Genomic DNA, 20,344 nt, shown 5'->3' with positions numbered 1-20,344 from the left:
CCAGGACCATTTTAACCCGGGCGAAGCCTTCTCGAACGGCTGAGTTATTATTCAACTTTTGCACCAAATCTATGCGCCATTGATTTTTAAGATTATTGTTTTGTGATGAATACTGAAGCCGGAGTGCTTTGTAATTTAAACGGCCGTTAATGCTCACGGTTCTGACTTATTGCCCAGGATTATTGTATGCTTTATTACACATTTCCTAATTTATGTCCTTTTTTTTCCTTCGCTCCGAATGCCATCGGCTCCAACCAAGAACTAAGTTCTCATAGTTTTTCAAACGTTTTTATCTCTGAATTTTAATGCCGTTACACTTGTAAATACGTTAGTTCGAGGATTAACTGATTTCAAATAAAAATTTAACAGATATTAATGTTTTATTGCCAAACGCGACGCCACTGGTAAGCAGATTTTTCGCGGAAATGTCAAAGAAACGTCAACGATGCGCGCTGCTGTTAACCTAGAAAACAACTTTACAGACGTCTACTGTAACTGAAAGCAACAATTATTCCAGAATAGTGGTAAAATGGGTTTTACCATTGAAGATAAAGCATTAATTATTAGTGATAGTTTTGGTCAACCCTGATTTATTGACTATTAGTGGGGTATGTTTTATAACTTGTCTGTCTGCAACGAGTAATCTGAAAAGTAATTTCGTTGAAGTTTTAAAGAAGTGTTGAAAAAAGGGACATTAATTTTCTTCTCGAGAAAAACTGTGTTCGGCAAATGATCGTGATTGGAAGGACTGCCACGAAATAGTCCGTAATGAGACGTCCGCATCGTATAATAATTCGTTGATTTGGAATAATTGTAGACGATTTCTTGTTCTTTGTTCGTAATCAACAAAACTTTATTAATTTTCCCCCGTCAAGGTTGACGTTCGGTCGGTAGAGTGTGGAAGTTCGGTTAGTGACAACACGTTTCCGGCTGTCGGTCTCGCGTATCGTTCCGGTAATTCCCCGGTCGAGGTGGTCCGGGGGTGATGGGAGCAGCATCATAGTCGACTATGTAATTGCCTCTGGATTTCAATTAACGGCACCAACAAATCAAACCGCTTTAGGTTGGACTGAAGCGCGCTCGAGGTGACTCCCTCCCATTTATGTTCTTCAATCCCCTGAAATATTATTCCAGAATTGCTGAATAGAACAGAAAGGTAATTGGATGGATAAAAATTATACCGGTATAAATTACCAGATCTACTTTGCCATGCGCGGCCCTCTGCATAATAAACTGTAAGATCTCGTTGTTTACGTTTGGACCTTTTGGTCGCCGCCGCCGGTCACTGCCGCCCTTCATAGATTAACACCCTCAATCACCCTAAAAAAATAAAAAGTCTAGTTGTAGCTTGATTAATTATTTTCAATTGCGATGAAATTACAACTTAATATTAAAAAGTATAGTGAGTGTCCCAAAATTCATGGGAACTGCAGTGACAGAACTATTTGCATCTTGAATTTTATTAGTTATGACTTATGAATCTTAATCACCATTTGTGTTTATAATATTGGTAATTTTTTCTCAAGCACTCTGTGAAAAATGTTGAAAGGGGTCCGTAACGAAAACGCGCGGATTAGCAAGACACCCTCTTGAAATTTAACCTCGTGTCTCGTGCGTTATTTATTTCCGTTGTGAACCCCTTTAAATAAAGCCCTTAATATAGAGTTATCGTGATCGGAGCGTATTGGACGCAGGTATCTTGGAGTTATGCGAGTTTAGGAGCTAGCAATATCGCCTTGGCGGTTTGAAATACGCGTCGATGTCCCTGTAATACCGACGGGGGAGGTCTCGACCGCCTCTCGATTATTGTACCGTATAGGAAAGTATAGCGCCTCGGGGAATGCCTCCTGTCACTTTGTGTTGACCGCTCTGCGGTGTTCCATAAGAATTGTTTGCATTATATATCCCTGTCCATGTTCATGTTGGACCGCCACCACACATAAACTAATCGACGTTATTGCCCCGTCGTTACCAGACCACACTTTTATTGCCCAATCGCCACAGTATTTACTGATTTCGCTCCTTTCGAAGACACGGCAACCGACTTCATCAATGAATAATTAACACCATCAACTTATCGTCGATGCACTTTACCTTCAACGAACGGTAATTGTAATCTGTAATTTATGCCACTTACTTTACTGTTCCAACATCTTCCAACTTTATTTTCTCTTTTCATGTTACCGCCTCAAGTTTTCATGCTGTATTTTACACCACATTCTACTTCTTTGTTTCCAATTTTCGGTAATCTAAAAGCAAAAATTCACTTCTTTTTTTACTTATTTATCTGAACTTTTTTTCTTTACACTATCATAACTGTCATTTTCATCTTTCACTTTTTCTTCCTGATTTTTTTACACATTTCTTTCATTCCTTTTCATAATCGTACGACTTATGTTATCAGGTTATCACTCTCAATTTTTAAACCATGGAATGAAAAAGATTACCAAATATTGTTAAGAAGATTTTTAAAATGTTTTTATGTGTTACTGGATATCTAATCAATGATGATGGTGCCAATATCTATTGATTATTTCTTATTTGTCTTTGTTGTTACATAGTTGAATCTTTGATCAGTTTCACACCTTTAAATCTTTAGTAAAATAAGGGGTGACTATTAAAATTTTCACTTAGGGTTGGATGTGGATCATTCTTTGTTTTGACATTTCAATAAATGTTTTATCTGTTAATTTGGTTATGTTTCAATTGTACTGACTGACATTTGTCGTCCGTTCTTGCGTGTGTCTAAAGTAACAGAAAAAATAAAACTCGTTCAAAGCCAACTCCAAGTGAAAATTTTAATAGTCACCCGTTACTAACTAAATACAAAAGTAAAAACCTAGAAAATACTTCATAAAAAGGTAAAAAGCACTATAGAATAAGTATAATAACAAGTGCTAGCTAAGGAAAGGAAAACACTAACAGAATATTTTGTAAAGAGGGGAATAAGTTAAAACTAAAAGTAGAAATAGAATAGATAGGCATGAGAAAACTAAAGATACTAAATGTTATTTATTTGGGTTGGACGTAATAAAACATTTAAAGAAAAGGATTAATAAGTGCCGGATATACAACGTGTCTCACTTAAGAGTTCGAGCCTGACGAAGTCTAAACGCAACACAAAATACATTTGACAACTAGATATATTAAAAATTATAAATTGTAGTTTTGGACATCTGTAACTAACACGATCGTTGGAGAGCTTTTCAGCAAATGTGTGAACAAGGGGAAATCTAAAAAACTTCAGGGATGTTCAAAATATGATTTATTACACCTAGTTACTCATGAAAATTGAACATTGGGTTGCATTTTGAATTCGTCAAGCTCGTACTTTTACGTGAAACACGTTGTATAAATATTTTAATAGAAATAACACACGAAATAATTAACAAATGTTTAACAACGAAAAGCCCTAAAGTCTAAATAAAGAAAATAGAGCAAAATGCCGATAAATGCATAAAAAAGGTATTTTAGCGAAAAGAAAATTACGGATAAGAAAGAAATAAAGTGAAAGTACAGAACAACAAATAAATGAAATTAATAAAAAGGAGTTAGAAAATTCATCGAATCTTTCCTTCCACATAAATCAAGTCATCATAATTCCACTTCGTTTCATCACACTTCTAATTGTTGTGGAGATGCATCTTCAGACAAAACTAGTTCTTTTTTTTAAATTATGTTCTTTCGTGGAAATACAGGTGAATGATCTACTGACCGCACTGTTTCTGAAATTATTTTTACAGCACCAAATTCTTCTGATTTCTCAAGGAACTTAGCTGTTTTTCAGTACCTACTGTTTGGTTTCATTTGTGCTAACTCTTTTCACTTCTAGAAAAACTGCAAAATACTTCGTACCCCAAGATTCAAAAGCATATGAAAATGTTATAATGTAAAAAAGTCATACTTGGATAGTGGAATGCACGTGGTAGAAGTTTTCTTTCTACCAAATTCCACTAAAATTAAATGTTAAATAAAATTTAAGTAAAGTATGTTTGATCGTTTTATTTCAATAATTCTGTCAACGGCGTCAGGACGAACCATAATTAAACAACGATAAAAAAAATACACAACCTAGGATCAATTTGTTTTACTTTTCTCACAAATTTTTGGTTTTTTTCTGCAAAAATACTTTCTGAAGAGAAAATGATAAGGCCCCAAACTGCTTATTGTTGCCATATTTGTAATTAATATGTTAAAATTAAAAATGAATTTACTTCTTTCCGAATAACCCGGAAACACCTTGGTCAAGCCTGGAACAGGGTGGGACGTAATTTTTCTTGGTGCCAACTGGGTCCACCTAAATGTGCCGATGGTTTTTGTGCTTTATCTCATGGAATTGAGTAGATCCCCCCTCCAGACCACAGGTACTCCAAAGGGAAAAAACAATGAAAACGATCTTTTAAAATTATCTATGAAGTTGGTAACTTTGGCAAGAACATTTCCCCAGTGCAATAAGACTGTTCTGTGACTCCTCACTTTCTGACCACCTTCTTGACCAAATGGTCGTTCAATTCCGGTTGTACCGAGTTCCTCCACTGTACCTGACATTTCATTTTCTTTAAAGGGTACGGATTAAGTCCATAGACGAATTCCTCCACCGAAGACACCTCTGCGCTTAAATCCTCACGTTCACTGTTCTCTAAGTAAGGTTGTGCAGAGGAGAACGACAGGTTATTTTATCACCTTCATTTCGTTTTTATAATTAGATTCAACCAATAGAATCCCATTTCTTCATAATTTAGGAAAGCAAAGGGATTGAATATTTATAGTTTCATCACTTTCAATGTGATAGTGTTAAAATGGATGCACAATTTATGCTTACTGAAAAAGTGAAAAATAGAACAAGATTTAATTTCAATTTTTATTCCATTTATCCCAACATTTTCCTATTTATACCTAAATGTCTTGCAAAGTTTTCAGTCCGAAACTTGTATGAAAATAGGTACTGCTAAAGATTTCCGAAAATAAATACAAAAAATACTAAGCAAAAGCAAGATTTCTTGAGAAATAAAATTTTAGAGTTGGAACACAATGTAATTTCTCAAAGTGAATTTGTAAAAATGGTTTGCTATTTCCACTTGCCCTTGCAATAATTATAAATTGTAATGTAGGTTTATAAGTATTATTTTTTAAATTAATATACTTAGGTACACTTTTTTTTAAATGGAAATTGTTGCACATTTGAAGTAGCAAACCCAGAGAATATAGTACCTGTGTGTTTGTTTTGATTTCAATTGAGATCATGCTTTTTAAAGAAAAAATCTGCGGTGTAGTGTGATTCTCCAATTTGTTTCTTGTTTAGAACTTTCACAAATTTTACCTCTTTAGCAACTGTTCTACGAGTAGAGTTGTACATATAAACATGAAAAATGTACAAATTCTAGCATGGGTTACGTTCATTATGTGTAACTGTGTTTTTTGATCACCTTCTTAAGACCTTTAATTTGTCCAATCGGAGCTCCATTTGCCCATCTTGTTCGTTCCAAACTTGGGACTAAGCAGACGACCGTCTTCATGAATGAATAATTAACATCATCAAAGCGCGTATCCTGGATGCAATTTACAATTCAACAGGCGGTAATTGTAATAAAACTTGACAATAGTAGCTGGCGGTAAGTCAGTTGCAATAATTCCGTTTGTAAGTCTGCAGAGAGGTGACCGCATCTGTCCGGTTTTCATCCGAGCTTCCACATCAAAGGCACTAACAAACACGTAAACGAGGCTTAACTCTCCTTTCTGCATGCATGTGATGGCCTAAGCTCCTCGCACCGCCAAAGTGTCTCCGCTTCCCATATACCGGCGAAGATTTAATTATTACTTACTAATCGCCAAGTCTCGCCCCGACATTATCCAACTGACTTGCGCTACACAGGTGGGGCTTGTGAATTGTGTAATAATGTTGTCGTAACACAAAACAACAACTACGACACAACATTAATTTCCTACACTGACATTTTCACAAGATTCTACCACTTTAGTGACACACTAACTTTCGAGAACTTTCGCTTTTTCCACATAAAATACTGAATCCTGAATTAAGATCTTCCTGCTCAAAATTTATATTTTTATTTTGAGCAAGTCATCTAGGAGCAACTACGTTGTAGTGATACATTTTGTTTAGTATATCTTGGTCTTTTTTATTTTTCTTAGTTAATGTAAGCTTAAGCTTAAAAAGCTGTGACAATTGTACCAGTTTTTGGAAAATCATAAAATAAGACTACCTTTCTAGAATTCAGAAAATGTTCTTAGTAACTTCTTTTAAAATTATTGTCTTTGCCTTTTTCGGACACGAGTTTTCGAAAAATTGATCTTTTGAATTTATCAATGATGCTTTAAAAATACTCAATGAATTTGTGGAAGGTTTTTTCGTGTATTGTCATTTGCTATAATAGCGTTTCAGGCCCTTAGACTACATTCAAAGAGAACTACGGAAATCCCATGTAACGAAATATGTTTCGTGACAGAATCACTTCTTCAATTTAAAAGAATATATGTAAATTTAGTTTAAAACAATTCAATTAATACATAGATTTTAAACAAAGTAAAAACAAGATCAAGCATTATTAATTTTCAAAAGGTTGTTTCAAATTACACTAGGTAGATAATAATAGTTTTACATTTAACTTAGTTGCGTAGGCTTTGAGGATTGAAGTTTATTTGATAGTTCAAAACATAGTTAGCAAAAGTAGGTCGACCTACTTTGAGAAGTTGAAGGAATTTGAACATGTTTTGCACAGTGCACTTACTACTTCAGAAGTTAAAAGTATCTATGGAGTCATTCCTATATCATGCAGGTTATCCAAGAAGTAGAAAATGCACGATTTAGTATAACAGCGAGGAAGAAGATAGAACATGATCTAAGCGCAGATATAAAATACACTTAAATATCTTTTTGTAATTTGCCTTCATTTTGATTCTTTAATAGACATATTAACGAACGCCATGCATCATCGGCGATGTCATTATAGCCATTAATTCACGGAATATTTAGGAAAATTTTTAGGTTAGCAAAGCTTGATCCGGAAGTATCTTGTCATGTATGCCAGTTTAAACTACAAAATGTGTCAAGAACAGGAAGTGACCAGTGGAAAAATTTGACCATATTTTTAGTTAATGTCACGTATTTCAGGGGGCAAGATTATCATGATTATCTTCCATATTCGTGTTTTGTGACAGAATTTGGATAAAACAAAAGGCGACTAGATCAAATTTTCACTTTCAAAATTAAAACATGACCACAAAAATCCCTAAATCGACTAAAGTAAATGTTTGTTTAAAAACGGCATAAAAAGGGCAAATTGCAAAAAATAGTATAAAAAAACTCGTTTCATAAGACCTTGAAACACTCATTCTCTAAAATAACTCGTGGCTACGCCACTCGTTTTTTTAAACTCAAATTCGTACTTCAAGGCTGGTCTTATGAAACTTGTTTTTTAATATACTACTGTGACACCGCATTAACATTGTTCAATATTTACATATATTGGCTTCCATAGAAAATGCAACACCTAGAAGCTGTTGACCAATTTTATTGAAGTTGTCACGAAAGCTCTATTATTTTGCCTTAAACAACTGATGGAAGTTTTATTAAAAATAACGTTAACAATGATATTAATTTTCATAATGACTGGCTACGTCGCCGTTCCTGACGCCCTCATTTACTCCACAGGGCATACTCTCAATGCTATAGCCTACATCAGTATGAGGTATCTCATCCCAAACTTCTCCAGTCCGTGTACAAGTTGCTCCAAATCCCTTTAGGCCGACTGAACCCCAGTCATATCCCATACGTGTTCAATTGGTGATAGATCTGGGGAACGAGAAGGCCACAGCAGCACTGCTACTTTGGCGTGTTGTAGGAATGTTATAGTCACCCATGGTGAATGAGGGGACGCGTTGTTCGTTATAATTGTAACAAACTAAACTATTTAAATATGTAAAACTTAAATCGGAAATAAGGAACAATCTATGCAGAATTTATAGTAATAGCTCCAAGAATAGTAGAAAATACAAGCAGAGGAGAGTAGTTGATGATGTCCAACAGCAAGTGGATTGTGTTTTTGGTTTCAGAGACAAATAATTTATGCAACGTTTTTCATAACTCTTGTTTTTAGTATTTTCTAACACCATTGATTTTATTTCGGGGCACTCAATAGATTTCAAAAACAAATATAATTTGTGTACCTAAAAATTAGAAAGTAACGGGTGTTTTTTTAAATTTGGCGTCGAATTAGGCGTAGAACTGGCGATTGTGAACGCACTATACAGGTTACGGATCACGGATCAGCTGTTTAAATCTTACGCTTTTACACGAGTGGTGCGCTCTCAATCGACTCTCCAACGCCTACTTCGACGCCAAATTTAAAAAAACACCCTTTATAATACTTCTTATCTTAATGTATTAAATATTGAAAATAAACAATAAAATAACAAGTTTCTAAGCTCAAACAATTACTAGACTACTAGAGGATTATAAAAGGAGGAAATATAGGTCAAATGTCATTTAAAAGCTTATAAGTGGTTTTTGTTTGGTATTATACTTTATTACTTCTCCAAATTCTTTAATACAATATTTTTCAAGAATTGTCACTTAATTATATTTATTTTATTAATAAATAGAATATAATCTTCAGTTCCTCTTAGAACATTGTGTCATTATGGTACCACATAAATAGAATAAAAATGAGATTTTTTTCAGAGCTAAAGGAAAGGTACTAGCTGCTTTACGGTAAGTCAACAAATTGAGCTACTCACAGTTCATCGGTTGAAGTGAATATGACTATTACAAAGCAATAACAACGGCGCTTGTCAGATCCCACAAACTCAGGGAAAATAGACATGATCACAATTCCAGAAGGTTGTGCCAAGGTAATCAGGGACAACTTACACCATGAGCGACGTTTGAACCCAGCATTCAATAAGCCCTGCCAACCGTTAAGGTTTCGGGTCTCCCTTGGGAGTGCAAAATTTTAAACGAGGGACCGCGAGGTCGTGTTAAGGGAAGCAAAACCCCAAAAAGACAACCTCGCGGTAGGATCAAGAATTTACATTTACAGCCAAACTGGAAAAATGTAAACAAAACCGTGACAAAGATTTGTTGACGGAGCTACCTCAGGAAAGCGTTCAATTTGGGATGGGACAAGTGGGAACAACCCTTTACAAACACGTAAAAACACCCCTGTTTACACCAGCCCACTGTAGAATTGGTCCACCTACGCAAGCATACATAAATGGCGAAACATACCTCAATACAGTATAACCCCCGATAAAGAAAGCCACGCAAATAGCTGGAAGTGGTTGAGCTCATGTTAAATTTTTCATATCGTCCCTACCTGCCAGCAGTGCAGCTCCTTTTTTGCTAGTCAGTTTTTGTAAGAACAAACAGATAAGTAACAGATAACATTAAACATCTCACGAAACAACACGTCGTTTCAATTCACGGCCCTTTGGCAAACGTTTATACCTTAAACAAACTAAAACGGTCCTTCGAGAACTTCAATATCGACATCATACGTAACAGGAAGCATAAATACAATGGGTTGCTAGAGGGATGGAGAGTGGAGACTTTTACACTTTGACCAAAACGTTGGGCAGTAAATACTTAGTAGGTACTGTTATGTTTAAAAATTTTCTCATTTCACCAAATTGAACAGTCCGCGCAAAAAGCATTTCCCCCGACAACTCCTTGCGGAAGGCGCTCGCGCGTCCGAAGTGAAATTTTTTTGCGGTACTACCGAGGTACGCCACGTTCTTTTTCGAATACAGAAGCCGTAGGAGCAACGAGTGAAAGTTGGCGCGGCTCACGAAGGGGTGCCGTTTTCCGGATTGATCGAGTCATATAGGAACCACCCCGCACGTCCAGAGACGGATCAAAGGACCGCGCCGACCAAACGTTCATTCAAAATATACCGAAACATTATTTGAGGTAATATTGGAAAAAATCACAAAAACTCGAGCTGTTGATAAGATTTTGACGGCAGATATAAAAAAAGAGCTCAATAACTTTCATATTTAGCCATTAAATTTACGGCAACAGAAAAAAAGGGAAATTTTGTTAACTAGTGTTCTTATTAACCGTATTAATATAAAACTAGGAATACAGTTAAACGGTCACGGAATTTTGGCCATCACTTTCATGTCAATTAAAAAAACATGGATGTAGTTCCATGCTTTATTATCATTATGATTGATTTTTGGAATTGAAACCCAAAACTGTGTCATTATCATACCTACTTCATTCAACTCGTAGTTGCAAACATGCCACCAATACCCTATTTCAATAAAGTGCAGCTAATATTCCTGTTTTCATGTAAGTCAGTCAGCGTCAAAATGACAAATCTTGTAATTTGTAATAGCAGAAAGTGAGGTTACGAATACGTAAGGGCTGCTTTACATCAATGGAATGACAAGTGACGGCCAAAATTCTGTGGCCACAACTGTACATATCTATTTTTTTACATGTTTTACATTATTTTAAAAGACTCGCAATTTTATAAATTAACTTATACACACCGCACAACAATTATGACATCACTTTGTTTCTTAAGTATACAAGGTGTTAGGGAATGGTCTCCCAAGAATGTCAGGGTGAGTTTGTGAGGGAAAATGTGGTCGAAAACCTTAATACCATTTTTTCCCAACATGAATGGTTTTCTGAAAAATAAAAATTTAAAATTGTTCCCCACTGTTTGGAAGCTTTTGCACCATTTTATTGTTGTAATAATTAAATAATTAGTTAAAGTTCTGTAATGAAAGTTAATTGCTTAGCAACCAAAAGACAACAATGCCTTTATGTCAGATTGTATTGAGTATCTACTTCCTACTGCCACAATGACGTTTCGGTTTTAAATAATTCCCTTGGATAATATCCCATCAAAAACTACCAGGATTGCATTTTTTATTGTCAAAATCAATAATTTATTCGAAATATTTATTTACATTCACCACAATCTTGAGGTAAGTCCCCTTTTATTGCTGCAATGAATTGAAATTATTTCTGCAGCTTTATTTGTGATACCACATTTCGATCAACCTCTAAAGGGATTTGAAACCGAGCATTGACTACCAACTAATAAGATTTATAGTTCCGTATACATATAGCGTAATATAGTCAAAAATCATAAACATAATATAACTGGAAAGGCACATGTTGCACTCTGTATTTAGTACCACTTTATGGCAGTGCGCACTTAGGCTTCATTTCCGCTTTTTTCAAATAGTGCTCCCTCCTGTTAATAGTACCTCCATGGTTCGTACAATTGCGACTTCTCAATTCATAATTTGCTAAAAGAAATCTTAAATCTCCAATCAAGAACTCTGCCGCATTGAAAAAACCAGAAAGGAATAGTTGATGAAAGAGTCGGCTCAAAGTTGTGGTTCAGTTTAAAATAAAATCAAGGTAAAAGCAATTCAAGTTTATTTTAAAGCATTTAGTACTTCTTCCCATAAACGCATTCTGGCAATTTAGAGGCCGGTGTGTTTTGCTATCCAATCAAGGAAGCTCGTAATTCTAACGTAGCCGGAGGGAGAGCCGCTCGGGCAGTTTTCCACTCCGAAGGAGGCTATACCAATCTGGGTTCCATTAATAACAAGGGGACCGCCAATGTCTCCACTGCAGATACCAGTACCCTTGTCTCCAGAAGTACAAATGATGGATGATTCCAAAGAACCGAAGACATCTTCGCACTCTTGTTGGCTAATAACTTCAAGGTCCACATAGTTCAAGACAGGTGAGATGGTACTTCCCTGTCCATCGGTCAACCCCCAGCCGCTAGCTCTAGCAGTGTCACCAGTGTAGGTGTCGCTGTCATCTTTAGGCAAACCTACTGGTTGGATAGCGTCAGACAAAGAAGCGGGGCTTGAAAGCGCGATCAGGGCGATGTCGTAGGCGAGTTGGCGGCCGTAGTACATTTCGTGGATAATAAAGCTAGCAGCGATTTGTACCTCTTGGGTGTTCTCGTCCTGTTGGATGTTGTGCGCTCCCAAAATGACTTTGCAATGGCGACCTCTGAACGATTTATAACACAAAGATCTGAGTACGACAGAACTTACCCGTAAGCACAACGTGCATCAGTGAGGATGTAGTTTTCGGAGATGAGAGAACCACCGCAGTACCACCCGTCGTCGGCGGAGTACATCTCGATGTAGACTTGGAACGGGATGGAATGGGGAGTGGCCTCGCGGCCTCCGATGATCCTCGGCACAGGCTTGTCGATGGGTTTGATGGGTTGTTTGTACAAGTTGCGGAAGTTCAACTTGGTTGGCTGAAAAAGACCGTTGGAGGGTTTAAGCGAAAATAAAATATATCTACTTTTGGGGCGGCGGCTGCCAAAGCAACAAGAGCGAGGATAACGACTGCAGTTTTCATCTTGAAGACTGATTAATTTGCAAATTTTTGTACGAGTATATATATTTCGTCTGCTCTTATCAAGATCATCTTTGAAAAAGAGTGACAATGGACGGAAATAGGCTCTCAAGTAAAACTACTTCAGATTGGTTTCTACATAAACATGAATTTTTGACCTGCTAGTATGTAATATTCTATTTTTGGAAGCGATAAAAAATGCACAATGTTTGGGCCGTTTATTAGAAATTTTAGGGTGACAAGATTACATCAGAGTTGGCAACTATCCAGTCCAAATAGTTAGTGATCCTGGTAAAAGCTGTTGAAAATCCTGGAAAACAATAGTCTCCAGTGTTTCTACCGCACATCGAAACATTTTCTTCTCCACTCTCTCCATTAATCCAGCAGACCGGAGAGTAGCGCAGTATGGGGGTAACCTTGTACAGAGTAGTAACCATGCTTGACAAAATATAAATACTTACAACATTTTCTATGGATTTTTTCTAAAGCAACAATATGTGTATCATAATGCGGAGACCAAATATTCGAGCTTACTACGTATAAAGGAGGTAAAAACAAGCTTTAAGCAATCAATGTTTTTAAATGCGCTAATGTTTCTTTTCAAAAAATCTAACATACTAAGGGCATCCTTACAAATAGAGGTGATATGTTGAATAAATTATAAGGTTGAGTCTAAGACCACACCTAAGTCTATCTCATCTGTGTTTAGACAGGTACTGACTGAAATCTCGAATGGACTGTCGAGAACTCCAACATCATAAGTTTAAGGATTGCATCAACAATCAAAAAAGCCTTGCCTTGCCTTCTAGATCGCAACACCTGAGCTGCTCTTCAAATCCAAATGCTAATCGGAAAAGTAGTACCGAGTCTATATTGTCTAATACATTTTTATCTTGATGGAAAACTAAAATGCCAATAAATCAGTTTCTATATGTATTTGTTTTTAATTCTCGAAATACAAAAACACACTTAGATAGTCTGACAGTCGTAGTAATCCTTCTTATACTTTCATCTCGATAATCACTCCTTCGGTACCTATATAAGCAACTTATTTAAGTTTTGTCAAATTATAAACAAAAATGAGGTTCGCTGTGATCCTTTTGGCCCTTGTGGCTTTCGCCACAGCTGCCCCTTAGGTAAATCTTGCTCTGCTTCTACCGATTATCTCCATCGACTCTCTCAGGTACCCAAATTGCGCTTCCGCAACTTGTACAAGCACATCCTCCGCGAATGCAGGAACGTGTTGCCCCGCACCATCGGCGGTCAAGAAGCAGTGCCTCATTTTATCCCTTCTCAGGCCTTCCTCGAGATGTACACCGAGAATGAAGGGTGGTACTGTGGTGGTTCGCTCATTTCGGAAAACTACGTCCTCACGGCTGGGCACTGCGGTGAAGAGCGAGTACCCGAATCTTCTTTTCGCACCTTTACTGACACTTCTTCTAGTATGGTTAGAGCCTTGGTGTCCCTAGGTGCCCACGCCCTCGGCGAACCTGCCGACGGTGAAATTACTATGACCAGTCAGGATGTTATACTATGATGGCAACGATATTGCTGTAATTAAACTAGCAGAACCTGTCACTTTGAGTGATACCATTCAACCTGTTGCTCTCCCAACAACAGCTGACGTTGATAATAAGGGTTAGTGGTTGGGGTTTGACCGATGGTTTCGACGAAAATTTCTCAGATGTTCTCAACTATGTTGACGTTAAGGTCATCAGCAATGAGGGTCTCAGAGATTATGACAATGTCATCAAGTTTACTATTTGTACGTCTGGAGTTGAAAGAACTGGATCGTGCAGTGGTGACTCCGGCGGACCTCGATGGTACCCAAACTGGAATCGTTTCATATGGAATAACTTATTGTTTGTCTGGGTACCCCTCGGCTTTCACAAGAGTGACCAGCTTCTTGGACTGGATTGGTGAAAACACTGTTGTAAAAATTCAGTAATAAAGAGCGAACTGGATGACTTGCAATTTTTATTTAACACCATTCCAACGAAATAGTATACTGTATTTCCTCCACGACCATGTAATCATTCTCCACGACCAGAAAGTATGAATCAAAAACAAGTAAATCTGAATAATTTTTGTTTATTTCAGTTAAAACTTGTCACAAAACAATGAGGACTTCGCATTGATATCTGACACTGACAGTTTTGAAATCTATGGCAATCTATATACATACTTCGTTGAGCATAATTATACAGTGAGTTTTTTTTAAGATTGGCCATAGGGTTTTACATGCTAATTTTTCAACCCCCTGTTAACTTTTGTTCCGATGAAAATATTCAAACCATTTTTGGAATAAAGTTGGAAGATTTTTTAAACTATCGGATAGATTACAATTCAATATCCCAAACTGTCGAAAGAGTTGTGAAAAAATATTTTCAGGGCACCGAAATAATAATTGTCGGCTCAACCAGCACCTGACGATTTCCACTTTTGGACGCTTTCGGCGCGCTAAAAAATATTTTTTTCACAACTTTTTCAACAGTTTGGGATATTGAATTGTAATCTATCCGATAGTTTGAAAAATCTTCCAACTTTGTTCCAAAAATGGTTTGAATATTTTCATCAGAACAAAAGTTAACAGCGGGTTGAAAAATTAGCATGTAAAACCCTATGGCCAGTCTTAAAAAAAACTCACTGTAGAATATAAGAAACAAGTGTTTCAAAATAAATATTCAATCTCAAGGGGGAAAATTTTTACTTTCTATTATTAAAAATGATTTCGGAATTATTACATTTATTAACGGTCGTGGAGAAAGATATTTATCTGTACTAATAAAAAAAAAAATGACTCAATGAGAAATAATTAAAATCTTGATTGAACCAGGTTGCAATTCTTATCGGCAAGTAAGAGATTACGCAAAAGGGAACGTAGATGATGATGCTGATGTATGCACGTGCATGTATCACGACATCTACATCCGTGTGTAACCCGCCTTAGGTATTGACACGAGACCAGATCAATGTATTTTTAGAAAAAGCTAGTGATGCAAATTATTTATTGTGGAAGGTAAATGTTCTGTTATGATAAGTTGTATCATCTGCCCCTTTCTAGGTCATTTCAATCATGGGAATATCTGGGGCCATGCGAAGAGACGAATTAACCAAAATGTCTATTTATGGCATTCAGGATGAAAATTCAGTACTAATAGTGACCGTTCCTGACACAAAAACCCGCGACACCACGAACGACCACACTAACCACCAAGATCAATTTCAAGAACGAGACCAACAGCCAGTCAAACGCGAAGCTCCGGATAAATGCCGTTTCGACGAAGAGGACGCTGTCGGAGTTATGACGACTGGCGATGCAGCCGGAGTTCCTCCCCAAGAAGCTGGAGGCCTGCGCCACTCTCAAGACCCCTTCTCGAGCGCGAACGTAGAGAAACAACCACCGCAATTGCATGACCAGACGTATCTGCAGGGCCAATTGACCAGAAACGCGACAGAGATCTCGAGACTCCAACCGCTGAAACGAACGCAGAACAACATCCACGACGAGGTGACCTATCCTGTGAAATCACGCATTCCACAGTTCTTCCAGCAGAACCTGAACCAATCCAGAGCCGAGAACCCGACGAACCCGAGCCTGAACGTGGAGAACCAAAAAAACCACCCACAGAACCAGCCGAACACTCAGGTCAACCTCCACCCGAGCCCGAACATCCGGAACCAACAACGCCACCAAAAGAACCACCTCCACGACCAGCCGAACGCTCAGGTCAGCTTCCACCTGAGCCCGAACGTTCGGAAACAACAAGGCCACCAGAAAATTAATATTCTTGCTGTGTAACCATTAAAAAAATTTTTGGAAAGAAGCCAAACCGGGCTAAAATATCTAATGATAATGATATAATCAAAATGAAAATATTTAATATTATTATGTACAAGAGGAAAACATTCTTTTCCGCTGGTCCTTGAGAATTTTCACAATCACCCCATCGAAATTGTTTGCACCAAAATGTTATGGTAAAATATGATGTCGCATCTTCCCCATACACATTAATCCTCTGGTGAATATTCCTGGGTCCATTTCCTTCCCCAAGAATTTGATTACGCCTCTATGTTCTAGCTGAATTTCACTCATTTTTTGTTAGTTAAGGCTACAAAAACAACAACACTCTTTGGATGTGAACCAAATTTGGTCAGTAAGCATCAAAATATCACACCAACTTCACAGCAAAAATTTGAGATCGTCAATTGTTTTTTTCATGGCTAGGTAGATAATATAAAATTTCCGCTCGTATATACAAGGTGTTTCACGTAACTTTCCGACCCTGACGACCTTTAAATACTACCAGTAATACTTCTTTCATTTATAAATATACCTTTTATTAAATTCAGGGGTTTCCAAAAATATGATAATTAAATTGTATTTTTTGGTATGAAGCATTTTGTGACTCCTGAATATTGAGTTGCATACATTCGGCGTAGATCTCGGAAAGTTACCTGAAACACCTTCTATGTATTTAATATTGTCTGTTATTTATCGATACTGTAGTAATCGTCATTTACTGCCCTGTTATGATATAGTAAAGGTAATAGTATATTTCAAACCAAGGTAAGAAAGTGGTTTCTTGCAGACCGCAGGCAAAGATTATAAACCGAGTCGTAGACGAGGTTTGTAAGTGCCTAAGGTCTGCAAGGACACTTTCTTAACAAGGTTTGAATACAATTTTTTTCCCTACCGGCACAACTTTGTTGAAAAAAGTCAAAAAAGATGGTTATATTCGTGATTAAAACGAAAATTTTGAGAATTGAATAGTAGGCTGTGTTATTTGTTTAATTAACTTGTCATCGCATTTGAAGATTTGAGGTTTGTTCGAAAATTTGATATAAACAGGGTAAAGTAATCTACCTACCTAGCTTATCTGTTTATTTTCCAGATTATATGATTGACCTACCAACTTACTTCATTGAATTGGCTTTCATTTATCAATAACTTATTTCACTTTTGACACTTTTGACATTTGTATTTTGGTACAGTTTTACCATAAACATTTCATGATTAACTTTCTTACCTTAGCGAGAAAGTTGAATTTTCTCACCTCAAATGAGGTATCCACAGCCTACATTTCTAACCGGTAGGGAGAAAAATATTTTTCACACAATGGAGTTTTTTTAATTTGTATTAAGTATGTATATCAATGAATCGCCAGAGACAAAAATGTAAGTTTATTTTTTTTAGTAAAATATCTGCTTCTAATTACAAATAAAATACTAATTTATTGTTAGAGAACACAAACACAATAACTCTTTTATTTTTGCTATGTTGAAAATAATGTTGTTGGACTATTCCCCTAGTGAGTATTCTGTACTTCTGGTTACCTGCGTGAGATTTGGCACAGCGATCCACTTACTTTGAGGGACGTCTAAGTGTACTACGATTTATTGTGCGAGTCCATCAGGATACAAATATATTGTTTAAAATTTTTAATTGATTGGTTTGCTTGATGTCAACTACTGATAGCAACATTTTGGTAAGATCAAGCGTCCCATCCCCACGTGCAAGTAAATCTCGTCATCTCCCGTCTATTATTATTTTTAGATATCGAGTAGTACGGGTCGGTCCGTTCCATTTTCTTGCAATATCAGTGGTAGCGTACAACGGTGGCATGATAGGGGCAAGTTACGATGTTTACCTCGGGGATCAGGCAACGCGAGCCTGAACTGTTCCCGACTGATGCCCAGATAGCCGCTTGTTTATGGGACGGCTTAAACTATGTCCAGTCTAACGGACCTCATATACAATGCTATCTACAGATCCCCCCGGAACTACCTTCGGGAAAGCCGCTGCGCCGCCTCCAACGGGGGACCCGAACTTAAATCGAAAGCTTACCGCCGTCTTATTTTCTGTTTTCGTGCTGCATTGACGAATTATTGGCCGCGGGGCGGATGGGACGACGGACTTTTCGGCCGATCGGCAGGACCGTCTTCAAGCACAAGATAAAAAAAAAGGATCCAGATTCTCACGAAGTCCTCACCAATTCACATTTTCCTCATTTCAAAACGTTAAAAAAAATTTCTATTTACATTTTAAGATTTCTGGTTGAATGAACATCGTCAAACACTACAGCCACAGTCACTTTTGTTCAAAACAACAAAGCCCAAAAGTAAAAAAATGTTACTGATAAATGACCTACTTTTAACAGCCGTTGACAACCAAAATCCGTACGAATCAATCTAGGAATCAGTTTGGTTTCTTCATGCGTCCTTCTCCAGATCCGGGTCTTTGAAAAAAAGTCAATCCGGCCGAAGCTCGAGTCTGATCCAGAGTTCCGGTTTTTGCCGGCGACACACCACATTGCTCCATCATTTTATAATTACGAGCCGCCGTCCACCCCCTCTGCCGCCGTCCCGCATCCGAGGCGCTTTTTGCGCCCATTGTCCTGCCGTGGTCCTGAATTAGTGTACGAGTCGGTTTTTAGAGGAAGGCTGCATCCACCTTAGCTGACCCGTTGCGTTGTTTTAATTATATCAGGACGTACGGAATAATAATTGGAATCGGTTAATCCCGCACAACGACCAGAGAAGAATAGGACAGGATTTGCAATGCGGAGGATTTCCACCGTCACAAATCACTTTTACTGCCCGCCGTATGTGCCACGCCGAGACCTTTGCTAATACCTCGAATATCTCAGATTTAATTTCGACTCTTTAATATGGACGCCCCGCCGATATTGTTTCCAGTCACCTTCCTACCATAAACACCGACAGAGGAGCGAAACACCACCACTACGTGACACTGTATACTTATAAGCTTGAATAAATTATAGCAATGGCTTAAGTCAATAACATGTGACTTTATGTGGAAGCTCCGGACAAAGTCCAGCTTTCGCAACAAGTTAAAAGAGGTATTTACGGAATGCCCTAGGTACTAGAGTTAGGCACCTTATAGACGCTGTATAACAGGTTATGGTCCCACAAGGACTAAGTATTAGTCTTTAGACTTTCTCTTTACAGGACGACATAAAGTGCCGCTGGAATTGCCAGCTTTGCGACAGCGGTCTACAAAACGTTTCCGTCTTATGTTATCTGTTCCTTCCATTTTCACTTCTACACGTTAAATTGATTTACCAAAGCATTTATTGAACCAGTGTTAAAAAAACTGTGCAAAAGTAGTGTAAATTAATGAAGTGCGTTGAATTTTATGAAAAAAAAAGTAATGCGACCGTGACAGGACTTGAACCTGCAATCTTCGGATCCGAAGTCCGACGCCTTATCCATTAGGCCACACGGTCGTTGTATTATCCTTAAACGTCCTGACTTTTAGGGCCAGTTATCCTTGAATTTGCTCCGAATAATGCATTGTAATGAGTATTTATTTAAATAAACACATAAAGAATTAGTGTTAACAGAAGAAAATCAAAGAATATGGTCTCTCCTCAAACATATATTTTTCAACAAAACAGGAGCATAATGTGTTATTGTCTTGATACAATATCGCTGAAAATCGGAAATTTAAAGATATTGATAATAATCTTTTGTGTTATCGAAAGGTCTGTCTTAGCTTAATCGTACACATATGTATACTCGCTCTTCGCAGTCGTTTTATTGGTTGCCTACCTCTCGAAAAATCGATTGTTATTTAATTAATTATTAATATGTAATATTTAATTCTTTATCATCAATGGTAATACTCATTTTACCACTTCTTCTGGAATAATTGTTGTTTACAATTACAGGAAACGTCCATAAACTTTGGCGAAATCGAAAACATTTGGTTAACATCACCACCGTTGGTTTAAAACTGACGTTTCTTTGACATTTCACCGAAAAATCTCTTTACCAGTGGCGCCGCCTTTGGCAATAAAGCCAGTAAATTATCCATTATCCATTCTTTTGTCCATTATCATTATTAAAATGCACAATTATAATTCCAACGTCTAAAATTCATGAGGTGGCGTTGGAGACCACAAATTGTCTATACCCATGCGTTGAACGCTTATTTGCATAGGATTCCGCTACGAC

At 37.3% G+C, this 20,344-nt stretch overlaps 1 protein-coding gene, 1 non-coding gene and 1 pseudogene across 2 annotated transcripts; 1 reads left to right on the top strand and 2 right to left on the bottom strand.

The window, feature by feature from the left end:
* Positions 1-11,399: 11,399 nt before the first annotated feature.
* Positions 11,400-12,403, bottom strand: LOC138126235 (brachyurin-like). Its single transcript, XM_069041956.1, has 3 exons — positions 12,311-12,403; positions 12,052-12,263; positions 11,400-12,007 (listed from the first exon to the last, which is right to left on the bottom strand). The coding sequence occupies exons 1-3, from the start codon at positions 12,365-12,367 to the stop codon at positions 11,464-11,466; spliced, it is 813 nt and encodes a 270-aa protein (XP_068898057.1). The 5' UTR covers positions 12,368-12,403; the 3' UTR covers positions 11,400-11,463.
* Positions 12,404-13,443: 1,040 nt separating this feature from the next.
* On the top strand, positions 13,444-14,322 carry LOC138125283 (brachyurin-like; annotated as a pseudogene).
* Positions 14,323-19,541: 5,219 nt separating this feature from the next.
* Positions 19,542-19,614, bottom strand: TRNAR-UCG (transfer RNA arginine (anticodon UCG)). The gene has a single exon. It is a non-coding gene; the product is annotated as a tRNA-Arg (tRNA).
* Positions 19,615-20,344: the final 730 nt, after the last annotated feature.

The sequence above is a fragment of the Tenebrio molitor genome, chromosome 3 (genome assembly GCF_963966145.1).
Source record: "Tenebrio molitor chromosome 3, icTenMoli1.1, whole genome shotgun sequence".
In the NCBI taxonomy this organism is placed as follows: domain Eukaryota; kingdom Metazoa; phylum Arthropoda; class Insecta; order Coleoptera; family Tenebrionidae; genus Tenebrio; species Tenebrio molitor.
The sequence above is the reverse complement of the archived record's forward strand: the minus strand, read 5'-3'. Positions and strand labels throughout refer to the sequence as shown.